The sequence below is a fragment of the Emiliania huxleyi genome, assembly GCF_000372725.1.
Source record: "Emiliania huxleyi CCMP1516 unplaced genomic scaffold EMIHUscaffold_63, whole genome shotgun sequence".
NCBI classification, from domain to species: domain Eukaryota; phylum Haptophyta; order Isochrysidales; family Noelaerhabdaceae; genus Emiliania; species Emiliania huxleyi.
Genome location: NW_005197273.1, coordinates 205,511 through 216,576, shown reverse-complemented (window position 1 = coordinate 216,576; position 11,066 = coordinate 205,511). Strand labels below are relative to the sequence as shown.

General features: G+C 66.6%; 2 protein-coding genes across 2 annotated transcripts; one reads left to right on the top strand and one right to left on the bottom strand.

The window, feature by feature from the left end:
• Positions 1 to 4,842: 4,842 nt before the first annotated feature.
• On the bottom strand, positions 4,843 to 5,771 carry EMIHUDRAFT_437675 (hypothetical protein; the record flags this gene model as incomplete). Its single annotated transcript, XM_005763470.1, has 3 exons — positions 5,527 to 5,771; positions 5,091 to 5,411; positions 4,843 to 5,012 (listed from the first exon to the last, which is right to left on the bottom strand). Coding segments are annotated over exons 1-3 (573 nt in total), but the record flags the coding sequence as incomplete, so codon positions are not given.
• Positions 5,772 to 6,543: 772 nt separating this feature from the next.
• On the top strand, positions 6,544 to 8,439 carry EMIHUDRAFT_104868 (hypothetical protein; the record flags this gene model as incomplete). The annotated part of the gene is made up of 3 exons (XM_005763469.1): positions 6,544 to 6,576; positions 7,028 to 7,444; positions 7,564 to 8,439. The coding sequence occupies 3 exons, from the start codon at positions 6,544 to 6,546 to the stop codon at positions 8,437 to 8,439; spliced, it is 1,326 nt and encodes a 441-aa protein (XP_005763526.1).
• Between the last annotated feature and the right edge of the window lie 2,627 nt (positions 8,440 to 11,066).

Here is an 11,066-nt window from a genome sequence, read left to right as displayed (position 1 = left end):
GGAGGGAGGGAGGGAGGGAGAGGGAGAGAGAGAGAGAGAGAGAGAGAGAGAGAGAGAGAGAGAGAGAGAGAGAGAGAGAGAGAGAGAGGTGGCTAGAATCAGGCGGAGCAGCAGAGAGAGAGAGAGAGAGAGAGAGAGGCCGCGCCAGCTCCAGCTCGAGGGCTGCGGAGTCCGAGCCCGGGGAGTGGGGGAGGGCGGACGCGCCGACCGCGCGCGAGCGCGCGCCGCTCGGAAGTCGCGGCGTGAGCCAACCGCCAGCCTCGGCCGACTGCCGCGACAAGGGCGTAGCATGGCGCGGAGGCGGCGTCGGCAGCGGCGTCGCCGGCGCTTGCGGCAGCGGCTCGCAGAAGGAGGCGCGGCCGTCGGGAGGGGCGAACGATGACTGCAGCAGCGAGCCGTGCGGCCGGTAGATCACTCCGTCCGCCTCGCCTGGCCATGGGGTCGCCTCGCGGACGCCGCCCGCGGGATCGCCGAACGGCGTCTCCTCCTCGGCCCCGGAGTCGGCGCGGCTCCAGAGTTGGCGGCCCTGGTGCTCGTCTAGCGCTCTGAAGAAAGCCTCACGCTCTGCCTCGCTGTCGTCGCCCGAGCAGGAGCGCGAGTCGGCCATGCGACAAATCCGGTGAACGCGCGGGAGCGCACCAAAAAAAAAGTTCGGCGGCCAGAATTCCAGAAATGGTTGTGTCCCCTCTCGCGTTGCTCGCTCGCCCGTGCGGAGGGCATGGCCGCGGAGGAGGCGAGTACGCGCTGCCAGGCCTTCCACAGACAGCCTCTTGGGCAGACTGAGGGTCGGCTTTGCGTGGCGTAGCCCGTGCGCTGCGCTGCGCAAAGCTGCGTGTGCTGAAGGTGCATCTGGTGCTTCCTTTCGGAAGTGCGCACCTCCTGCAGCTGGTGGAAGGCCGTGCCGCCGCTCGCCTGCTCCGTGGACAGGGCGGGGAGGCGGCGCCGCAGCGCCGCAGCGTCCGCTGCACGCCGGTGCAGCACTCTGCTGCCTGGCGGGCAGCATGCTGGTGCTGTGCGCGGTGTTTGCGAGGAGGTAATCGACATCGTGACTACGTGTACAGTGCCTCTACCATCACGAGCGAGAGAGCACGAGTCAGATCGCTCGAGCACGGCGAGAGCCCCCAACTCTTGGTTGTCGACTACTGTTGTTGACGAGGACATCGGCGTATCCAAATAACCCTGAGAGGAGAAGGCATCGTACTTGTTACTACGGTAGATTCGTGTTTGGGTTATAGGTTTCGTCTTGTAGGTCTCGTTCTGGGTCTCGTCTCGGCCGCCCACTGCCGTTCTCGCGCGGCCGTCTCGCTCTCTCGAACTAGCCCGCCTCGCTATTTGCGTGTGGGGGGCATGGCCGAGCAGGGGGGGGGTGGCTAGAGTTGGGGCAGCGGCGGGCTAGCAGGGGCAGATTTGGCCCGGCGGCGGGCGGGACTAGCAGAGGGGTGGCTCCCACCGGCAGTGGCCGTCTCGATCAGCAGTAGCCGTACTTGTCCGTGTAGACTGGCCCCAGGTCGCAGGTGGCGGGAGGGGGGGTGACCTGGGGAGAGGGTCCGGCAAGCCCGCTTTCACCGCTGCAATGGGACGCCATTTCCCACAGTGCGGTGCAGGGCGGTGCGAGGAGGCAGAGCGAAGGGGGCGCGGGAGAGGGGGCGAGGCGCGCACCGAGATGGATTCGTACCCCACGTTCACCAAGTTGGGCATCGTCAGCGAGGCGAGGTTGTCGTTGCCGTACACCTGCCGCGGTGGCGAGGGCGCGGGGCTGGACAGCGGTGAGGTGGAGGGCGGTGCGAGGAGGGGAGGCAATGCGGAGGGGGCGGGAGAGGGGGAGAGGCGCGCACCTCGATCCATCCGTCCACGCGCTCCAGGTTGGGCAAGTTCAGAGAGGCGAGGTTGTTGTTGTCCCTCACCTGTCGCGGTGGCGAGGGGCGCGGGGCTGGGCAGCGGTGCGGTGTAGGGCGGTGCGAGGAGGGGAGGCAGTGCGCGGAGGGGGCGGGAGAGGGGGAGAGGCGCGCACCCGGAGCAGGTGAGGCGCGCACCTGGAGCAGGTGTTTCTGCCCACGTGCTCCAGGTTGGGCATCGTCAGAGAGGCGAGGGGGTTGTTCTGCACCTGTCGCGGTGGGGAGGGGCGCGGGGCTGGACAGCGGTGCGGTGGGAGGGGGGAAGTGCGAGCAGGGGAGGCAGCGCGGAGGGGGCGGGAGAGGGAGGGGCGCGCACGTAGATCCCTCCGTCCACGTACTCCAGGTTGTTCATCGCCAGCGAGGCGAGCTTGGGGTTGTTCACCACCTGTCGCGGTGGGGAGGGGCGCGGGGCTGGGCAGCGGTGTGGTGCAGGGAGGGTGCGGGATGGGAGGGGCTAGTGCGGAGAGGCGGGGGAGGGGGAGAGGCGCGCACGTATATAGCTCCATTTTCGTATTTATAGTCCTCCGGATTGCTCATCTTCAGCTTTCGGTCCACGCCCTCCAGGTTGTTCATCGTCAGCGAGGTGAGGTTGGGGTTGCCCTCCACCTGTTGCGGTGGCGAGGGGCGCGGGGCTGGGCAGCGGTGTGGTGGAGGGGCGATGCGAGGAGGGGAGGCAGTGCAGAGGGGCGGGAGGAGGGGGAGAGGCGCGCACGAAGATGTCTCCGCGCACGTGCCGCAGGTTGTCCATCGTCAGCGAGGCGAGGTTGCTGCCCTGCACCTGTCGCGGTGGCGAGGGGCGCGGGGCTGGGCAGTGGGGTGGTGTGCGGGAGGGGAGGCAGTGCGGAGGGGGCGGGAGAGGGGGAGAGGCGCGCACCCCGATGCCTCCGCGCACGTACCGCAGGTTGTTCATCGCCAGCGAGGCGAGGTTGTAGTTGTACGCCACCTGTCGCGGTGGCGAGGGGCGGGGCTGGGCAGCGGTGCGGTGTAGGGCGGTGCGGGGGGGGGGGGGGGAGGCAGTGCGGAAGGGCGGGAGGGGGGGAAAAGCCCCCACCCAGATTTTTCCGTCCACGCCCTCCAGGTTGGGCAGGTTGACGTCTCCCCTGGCGCCAGGTTGACGCAGGTTGTCAGTCAAATCGCCCGTCACCTCAGTACACCCCTGCTGAAGCGCCTCTGCCAAAATGCGGTCTCCCGTACACACGACGGCACCGCAAGGGCCGCACGGGTTAGGGATCTCGTCGGCGACAAACTGCTTCGCCGCAGCGAAAGAAAGGGCTCCCCCAGCCGGCTCCTGCTTAAACACGATCCGAGCTCCGCAGGAGGCAGTTTTGCCACTGGCGTCTGTCGCCGGCAAGTTCAAGACGTCAATGCACGTCGTCACTAGGGCATCCCCGAGAGTCTGGGCGACGGCAGCCCCGAGAGTCGGGACGTCGGGTGTCTGGGCGGGCGCGTCATTGATTGCGTCGGTGCACGATTGCGCCAGGCGGCGGCCATTGTCCTCGTGCGGGTGGTCGTGGCAGCAGGGCAGGTCGGGTTGAGCTGCGCAGGTGCTGCAGATGGCCTCCGTTGCGGCCGGTGGCAAGTGTTTGCCGTAGTCGGAAGGGGCGGCGTCCGGGGCCAGGTGGCCGGACGTCGCCTCCGCCGGGAGGCTGCACGTCACGGGGCAGGCCATCATCACTTCTTCGACGCACGCCTCGTCGCACGCCGCGTTGGCGGTGTCGCAGAGGCCAAAGCCTTTCGCTTGCTCGCACGTCGGGACGAAGCCGGCGCCACACGGCGCCAGATGCGGAGCAAACAGCGGCCCGCGCTCAGTCTCGGTCGGGAGCGCCGTCGCGTCGGGCAAAGCGATCGACGAAGGGAGAAGCCCGTCAGAGCCGTGCGACAAGTAGGCGCAAGCCCCGCCGCTCGCACTTGCCGCAGTGAGGCAGATGAAGACGGTGCAGAGCACGTTGTGCCAGCAGAGCGTGGGCCACGACAGCCAGCCGAAGGCGGAGACGGAGCCCTCCGGCGTGGCAGTCTTGGGGTTGACCGTCTTGGGCTTGACCGTCGCGACCTGAACAGGGGCGCTAGACTGGCTGTGAGCGGCAGGCAGGGGGCGGAAGCCGCACGTGCAGGCGGCGAGCACCGATTTTGTGGTCGACGGCGTGGATCCGCGGGTCATCTTGGAGGGCGCCTTGCCGGTGTCGGTGCCGTCGTTGCCACCGACGATGCCGCCCTCGTTGCCGCCCGACCCGACAGACTCGGGCGAGACCGACTCGAACTGCGGCGCGCGCGACGCGCTGTCAAGCAAAGGCGCGGGGCAGTGTGTGTCGTCTGTGTGGGAGTGCGTGCACCGAGGACTCCTTCTCCGCGCCCTTCTCCTTTCCCTTCTTCTCGTCCTCGTCCTCGTCGATCTCCGCCTTGACGTTCGTCTCGACGTCCTCGAGCAGATCGTACTTGTTGGAGACCTTCGTGGACTTGACCTCGCCCTTGCGCTCCGTCTTGTTGCGCGAGTTCGAGACAATCCAGTCGCCCTACGCATCGAACGCGCATGGGGTCAGTCAGTGGGTCCGCGCAGACGCACGGCACAGAATGCGGCGCTCGCCGCCGGGGCGGGCTTCTCCTTTGGAAACTCCTTGGCCGAGACGGTCCAGCCGTCGTCGCCCTACGCAATGAAAGCGGGGTGAGGTAAAGGAGTGGGTCGGCAGGCGCACGGCGCAGAAGCAAGGCGCTCGCCGCCTGGGCGGGCTCCGGAAACTCCATGAACGACGGCAGCGGCGCGCCGCCGGCCTCCGCCGGCTTGACGGCCGTGGCGACCTTGGTGGCCGGCTTGAGCGCCGGGTCGATCTTGATGACGCCGGTCTCGTCAAAGGAGACCTCCGCGCCAGTCTCTGCCGCAGGGATGTCCTTCTTGAGGTCACCCTTGACGGCGCCGGTGGGGGCCGTCGGTGGCCCGGTCGGGCGCGTAAACTTGGACCAGAAAACAGCGGGGCTCGGCGCGTGGGCGGCAAACATGGCCTTGGCCTTGTCCGAGTCGACCGCGCCCGCGTCGGGCGCCTTTTCCGCGGCCGAGTCCTTCTTGAGGACGCCCTCCGGGCCAGACTTTGCCACGGAGATGTTGACGTTCTTGACGCCGCACGCCTGTGGGCGAGGGAGAGTACGCGCAAGCTTTCGGAGACGGGAGAGGGATGATCACGATCCTGGCGTGCGCACGCGCACCTTGGCTCCGAGGAGCGAAGGCGACACCGACGCGGAGATGACGAGCGTGATGCGGCCGTCGTCAGCCGGCACGATTCCGACCTTCGCAAAGGACTTCATCGGCGACAACTCGCCCGCGACGTTGCCGCCGCCCGCGTCAATGCCGTCCTTGAGCGGGCCGGGCTCGCCCTCGGGCGGGACGTTGCCGGTGCCGGTGCTGGCGGTGCCGGTGCCGCCGGTGCCGGTATCGATGCCATCCTTGAGCGAGACGGGCTCGGAGGGGATGCCGACGGCGTTGCCTCCGCCAGAGTCGATGACGGTCGTGTTGTCCGCCAGAGACGCCTGTCAGCCACAGAACGCGAGAGGATAGTCTTGCAGCGAAGGCGCAGCGTCGCGTGCGTTGCAGCGGTGCGCGTGTGCATATCCCCTCCCTCAGACACTGCAAATTAACGCACACCTGCTTGTCAGCAAGCGGCGGCAGAGGAGAGAGCTTGAGCACGAGCTTGTCACCGGCGGCCGGCACGAACTCGAGTTTGAGCATGTTGGTCGAATGAATTCCTGCAGATCCAGAAGCGGTTGAAGGTGGCGTCCCCGATGGGAGGTGCAGGCCAGCGCTCGAGTGGCCCTCGCGGCTGCGGACACAGAGTGGCACTCTCTAGACGCAGTGCAGAGATGCGAGCAGGCGGGAACTCTGCTCGGCGGGGGCAATCTCAGGTCAATCTCGGCTCGTAGCAGGAAAGGCAAGCGCCTAGCGCCTACGGGATCGCGACCATGTGAAAGACGGTAAAAAACTGGTATTGAGATGTCTGGGGAGTTTCTGGGGTATATGGGGGTATATGGGGGTATAAGGGGTATAGGGGGTATACGGGTATGATAAAATCTCTGGGAATCTCCCCACGGATCGATCAGTCGCGCGATCTCGAGCCCGCCCGCCACCCACGCAGCCCCGCCTACCCCCCGCCTACCCCCCCCATGCCCTCGAGCCTCGCCTACACAGATAAAAAGAAATCAGTACAGCTGCACAAAAATGGTGCTGCTCAAAGGGGCATGTGCATGCTGAATGAGATGAGAGAGCGAGCCGGAGGGAGGAGAGCCGCGCCTACGGGCAGCACGTCGCGGCGTGAGCGTCGAGACGAGGCCGCCGGCACGCTCTCTCGCGTCCTCGGCGCTCGGACTGGAGCCGGGCGGCGATTGGCCAGCGAGCGAGAGCGGGTCGCTCTCTTGCCAGAAGAGAGGGAGGCGGTCGCGCGGGACAAGGGTGGGGAGTGGGCAGCAGCGGACGCGTCTCGCGGCTTCCTCGGTACCTGCGAGCGGGAGTAGGCAGGCGGTGCGAGGCCCGCGAGGGGGGTACAGCAGCTCGCGCGACGAGCGAAGGCGCATCGCGTGGTGGGGGTGGTGAGGGGGCGGCGGGACCCGTGAGCAAAGGCGTCGCGGGGGTCTAGGTGTGCAGCTCGCGGCGGCATAGTTGGGCGCAATGCGGCGCGGCAAGCGCGAGCGGACGAGGAAAGTGCCATGGCTTGCCTGGTGTGATGTCAGTCAGGCAAACGCCGTCGGGGGAATTGGGGGGTACGGCTTTCTAGGGTGCAGTTTTCTCGTTCAAAAAGAGCGCCTTCGGCACTACTCTCTCGAGGTCTCCGTCTGAATTCGGACGCCTGTGCCACCCTCCACACACTACACACTACACACAGTGTACTAGCACGGCGCATCCCGCGCCGTGCCCCCAATGTCAATACTCGAGCTTCCTTGTTTTATAAAATGAACTCGGGGGCACAGGACGCGGCACAAACGGGGTACACCAAAAGGCACGGGCTGCCTGCACGGCGTTCACTCGAACGCCATGCACTTCCTTGTGCTCAATCTTGTCACGGTCCTACGTCCCTTGCGAGCGTTCGCGTGAAGCAGTGTTTTGATCCTTTACAGTCCTACATGAGCCAGCCACCCTCCGGCTCTGAGCCTAGAAGAGCGGCGCGGTTGAGAAGAAGTGCCGCGACATCTTCAGCGAGGCGTGCGGCCCGATTGGCCTCGTCAACAACGGCGGCCGCACGGTTGACCCGCACCGGCTGGCGCCTGCGTGGGGCTTCGAGGTGCTCCCCGCGGTGAAGCAGGTGCTGCTCGCGCGGCTCCCAGTCTTTGGCGACCAGGCGCGGGCGGTGTGCGAGAAGCACTGGTGCAAGTACTTGCGCCCGCCTTGGATCTTCTTCCTGGTGACCGACGAGGCGCAGCAGCACGAGCAGCGCGAGGAGGAGGAGAACCGCAGCCCGCGCGACTGGCTCGGCCCCTACTTCGCCCGGCTGATCGTCAAGATGTGCCTGCCCATGCAGAGCTGCCCCGCGGCTGACGCGTCGACGTTTGAGGACGAGGACTCGAAAGAGGAGGTGAGAGGCCGCCCCCCCGCGCTCCCGCCCTCCACCCCCCGCCCCACAGCTCGAGACTCGACCCCTAAGCCTCCCCCCCGCCAGCTCAATCACTCATTTCCGTCGGCCGGACCGCACAGGCGCACATCCTCGAGGACCACGTCAAGCAGCACCAGGCCGAGATCAAGATCGCGTTCCACGCGCTCGGGCTCGGCGACAACGCGGCAAAGAAGGCCGACTGGGCGAAGCTCTGCGACGAGAAGCGGAAGATCAACTGGGAGGACCCTGCCGACCTCCCTGCGCTCCACTCGTTCTTCCAGGCCTACGCGTTTGGCGCCTCGATCGGCAACCAGAAGATCGAGGAGACCTTCTCTCACTACACTCACCACACAGTCGCGCAGCAGGGGGAGGACCTCAAAGAGGCGGAGACGTACCTCTCCGTGGCGCGCGAGCCGGAGCGCGCCGAGCGCCGCCTCGTCCGCACAGGCTACAAGTCGAGGCAGTGCGAGCCCGACTCGGACGACGAGACGGACGGCGACTTCATCATCAAGCCGCTCGAGCATCCCGACCGATCCGCTAAGCAGCAGGTGATGCGGGCCGAGCAGCTGATCGCACGGACCGACGCGCGGGGCAAGGCGATGGACGCGATCGAGGGCGGCATGAAGAGCGCGACTGAGCTTCGACAAGGGCGCGCCACGTCGTGGGAGCTGATGAACCTGCGCGAGGCACGCGGCGACATGGCTGCTGCCCACGAGCGGCGCGTCAATGGCAGGGCGGCTCTCGGCAGCGACCCCTTCGCCACGCAGCGCATCGCCTTTGAGGCGGAGGTGCGGGGCGCCACGCCTGCCGAGACGAGCGCTGGGAGCCCCGCGCGCCGGCCGGCCGTACGCTCGACCGCCCCATCGCCAGCCTCGGTTGAGAAGCCGCCGCGCAGCAAGCAGCGGTCGTGTGATGGCGGGGGGGGGCGACCGGGGATGCGGGCGCGCCAGAGTATCGACTATACGGGCATGGAGTAGTAGTGGCATGTCGGGCGAGTACTTTGGCGCCTAATTTGCTCGTGTTGTATCTTCTACGGGCATGCTACGTACCCAAAACCACGCATTTTGCCCCTCCGCACGCCTCCGAACGGCGCTCCGGATCGGTCCTCATCGGTCCTCACTCGGTCTGACGGCCATCTCGCGGCTTGTCGGCTGTAGCCGGGATGCCCACGGTACGTGTGGACCGCGTGGTGGTGCGGAGGTTTGCCACGGGCGACTCTCAGGGTCGGTTTTGTGACGGCACGGAGCCTCTGCTGCTCCGGGGGGGGGGGTCTGCAGAGACCAACGGCCGATCTAGAGAGGGCTGATGCTCCTCCAATACGGCTCAAACGCCTATGATGTTTTGCAGGGGACATGTGCTGATGGTTTAGGGCCTTATGGTTCGCACAGAAAGCTTCTGGGCAGTCGTTAAGGTCCGCTCCCCGCACACCGGCCCCGGAATAAGATACATCATAGCCAGCGGCGCGCGCGGCTGCGGCGAGTTTGGCGCCTCCGCCTCGTGCGGCGCGCTGAGCGGCGCGCGGCGGCGCGGCGAGGGAGGGGTCTGCTGCGGCTTGTCGTCGCCGGCAAAGAGGTTCTCCTTCTCCGGAGGGGACATGCCGCGGCCTGCTCCTCCCGCCGCCGCCGCACCGCCGCCGCCGCCGCCGCCGCCGCCCCCGGCCGGCGTGGCTGGCGGCGGTGGCGGCGTGCGCCACGACACGGGCGGGGAGGGCGCGGCGACGGCCCTCGCAAGCGTGGCGGAGGGTCGGTCCGTCGACCCGCCGACCGCCGCCGGCTCCGCGGTCGCGGCGGCGCCTTGGGCGGAGACGGCCAGCGAGCTCGAAACACGTCGCCGCTGCCGGCCGTTTCGCAAGCCTGAGCGGGTCGCCGGACACCCGCGAGAGCCAGCAGCTAGAGCGCCGTCGTAGCCGCAGATCGAGTCGAGGAGCTTGATGTCCACGGTAGCGGTTGTGGAGAGCGATGGGGCGGTGCGTGTAGAGGGGTCGATTGAGGGCTCCCTTTCGAAACGCGACGGGTACGGCTTGATAACTGTCAGCACAGTTTTACGCCGGCCAGCGTGAGAGCAAAACGGGGAGCCGGCGACCCGTACGCTTTGCACGTGGCGACCGGTGGCTGCCTGGAGCTCGTGCGAGCTGGTCCGACGCGTGGCTGAGCCGAGAGGACCAGCGAGCGACCAGTTCTCGCTCATCCACCCACCCTCCTCGACCTTCCCGACGATACCAGCGGGCCCGCCTCCACCTAGAAGACTGGTGCTGGGGGGTGAGTGTTCCCTGCTTCCGGCTACTGCATATACCTGAGCTAGGGCCTGAGAGACCTCGCTGGAGCCGAGGCATAGCGGCGTGATTTCGGACCTCCACCACCCTTGTCATGTCCCGGGCTGTGTGGCCTCAACCCTAGCCGGCCCGCTGTTCCTAGGGTTACGCGAGCTGTCCAAAGCTGTCACAGCTAGGGTTGCAAGACCTCAAAGGCCGGTCATCCACCACCCGAAAGTGGCCGCCCTCCCCTCCAGAGCGCCGCCACAGCCGTCGTGCAAAACGGCCCAACCACCGACACGACCGCCACCGTCCGGCGGCAAGGCATACGCTCTGAGGCCGTAGAATGACGACGGCTGCATCTAGCTCTTTGCGCGGGTCAAGTGTACCTGGCCTCCCCTTGATGGTCCAAGGCGGGCTTCTCCTCAGGAGTCGATCTTGGAGAGGGGCAGTGCTCACTCTGCACTCTCTGGTCGGCCTGCTGTACCGACCCGTCGTGGCTTCACATCTACCTCTTGCCAGCGGCTCTCCTCGGCACCAGAGCATTCCATCAGAACGACAGAGCCTGTCCTGGGGCGGGTCCCTACGCCCTTACAATCATACGCATAAAAAACCCGGACTCAATCAATTGTACTGCGGTGGTGTGAGTAAATGCACCATGAGCAAAAACCTGACGAGGCCTGTAGCAGATTTTCTCAGGAACCACCTTTGGCTAGTTCCAATTCACTCTGACACGCTAATCTTGAAAACGTCCAACGGAGCTCCGTGTTGCTCCCAGCGCCCTCCCCCGCGCTCCCTGCGGCCATGGCCGATGATCCTAGGAAGAGAGGTCATCTGGCTACCGCGAGAGCGACCAAACTCGTCGACATCGTCCGATGATGGTGCCGCAAAGTCAGCCTTCGGAGGCTATCGTGGGGTGGAGCCGGCAGTAGCCGTGACATGTGGTTCCACCGCCCCTCGTAGGCTTTGCCTCTGACCGCCACCGTTCCCAGGCTACCTTATGGGATGGAAAGGAAGGCTCGGCGAGCGTATAGAAGCGTTCTCGACCTCGTCGTGGCAACCTGCACGGCAGCGCTGGCAGGCGCGATGAGCGTCGTGCCACCTGACCCAAGACGGGTCGCAGGCGTCGTACCGAGCGTGTCGAGACCCTGTCCTGATGTGGTCTGCACGGGTGAGTCACGTCGGCGTCAAAGGAGCGACGTGCGACCTGTCAGAGCTTGATCTCCGATCTCAGCGGCGTCGAGTCGTCTCCGGCGGCGACATTTGGTGCCTCCCCAGGACGCGCAGAGGCAGCTGCGATCGGAGATCAAGCTCTGACAGGTCGCACGTCGCTCCTTTGACGCCGACGTGACT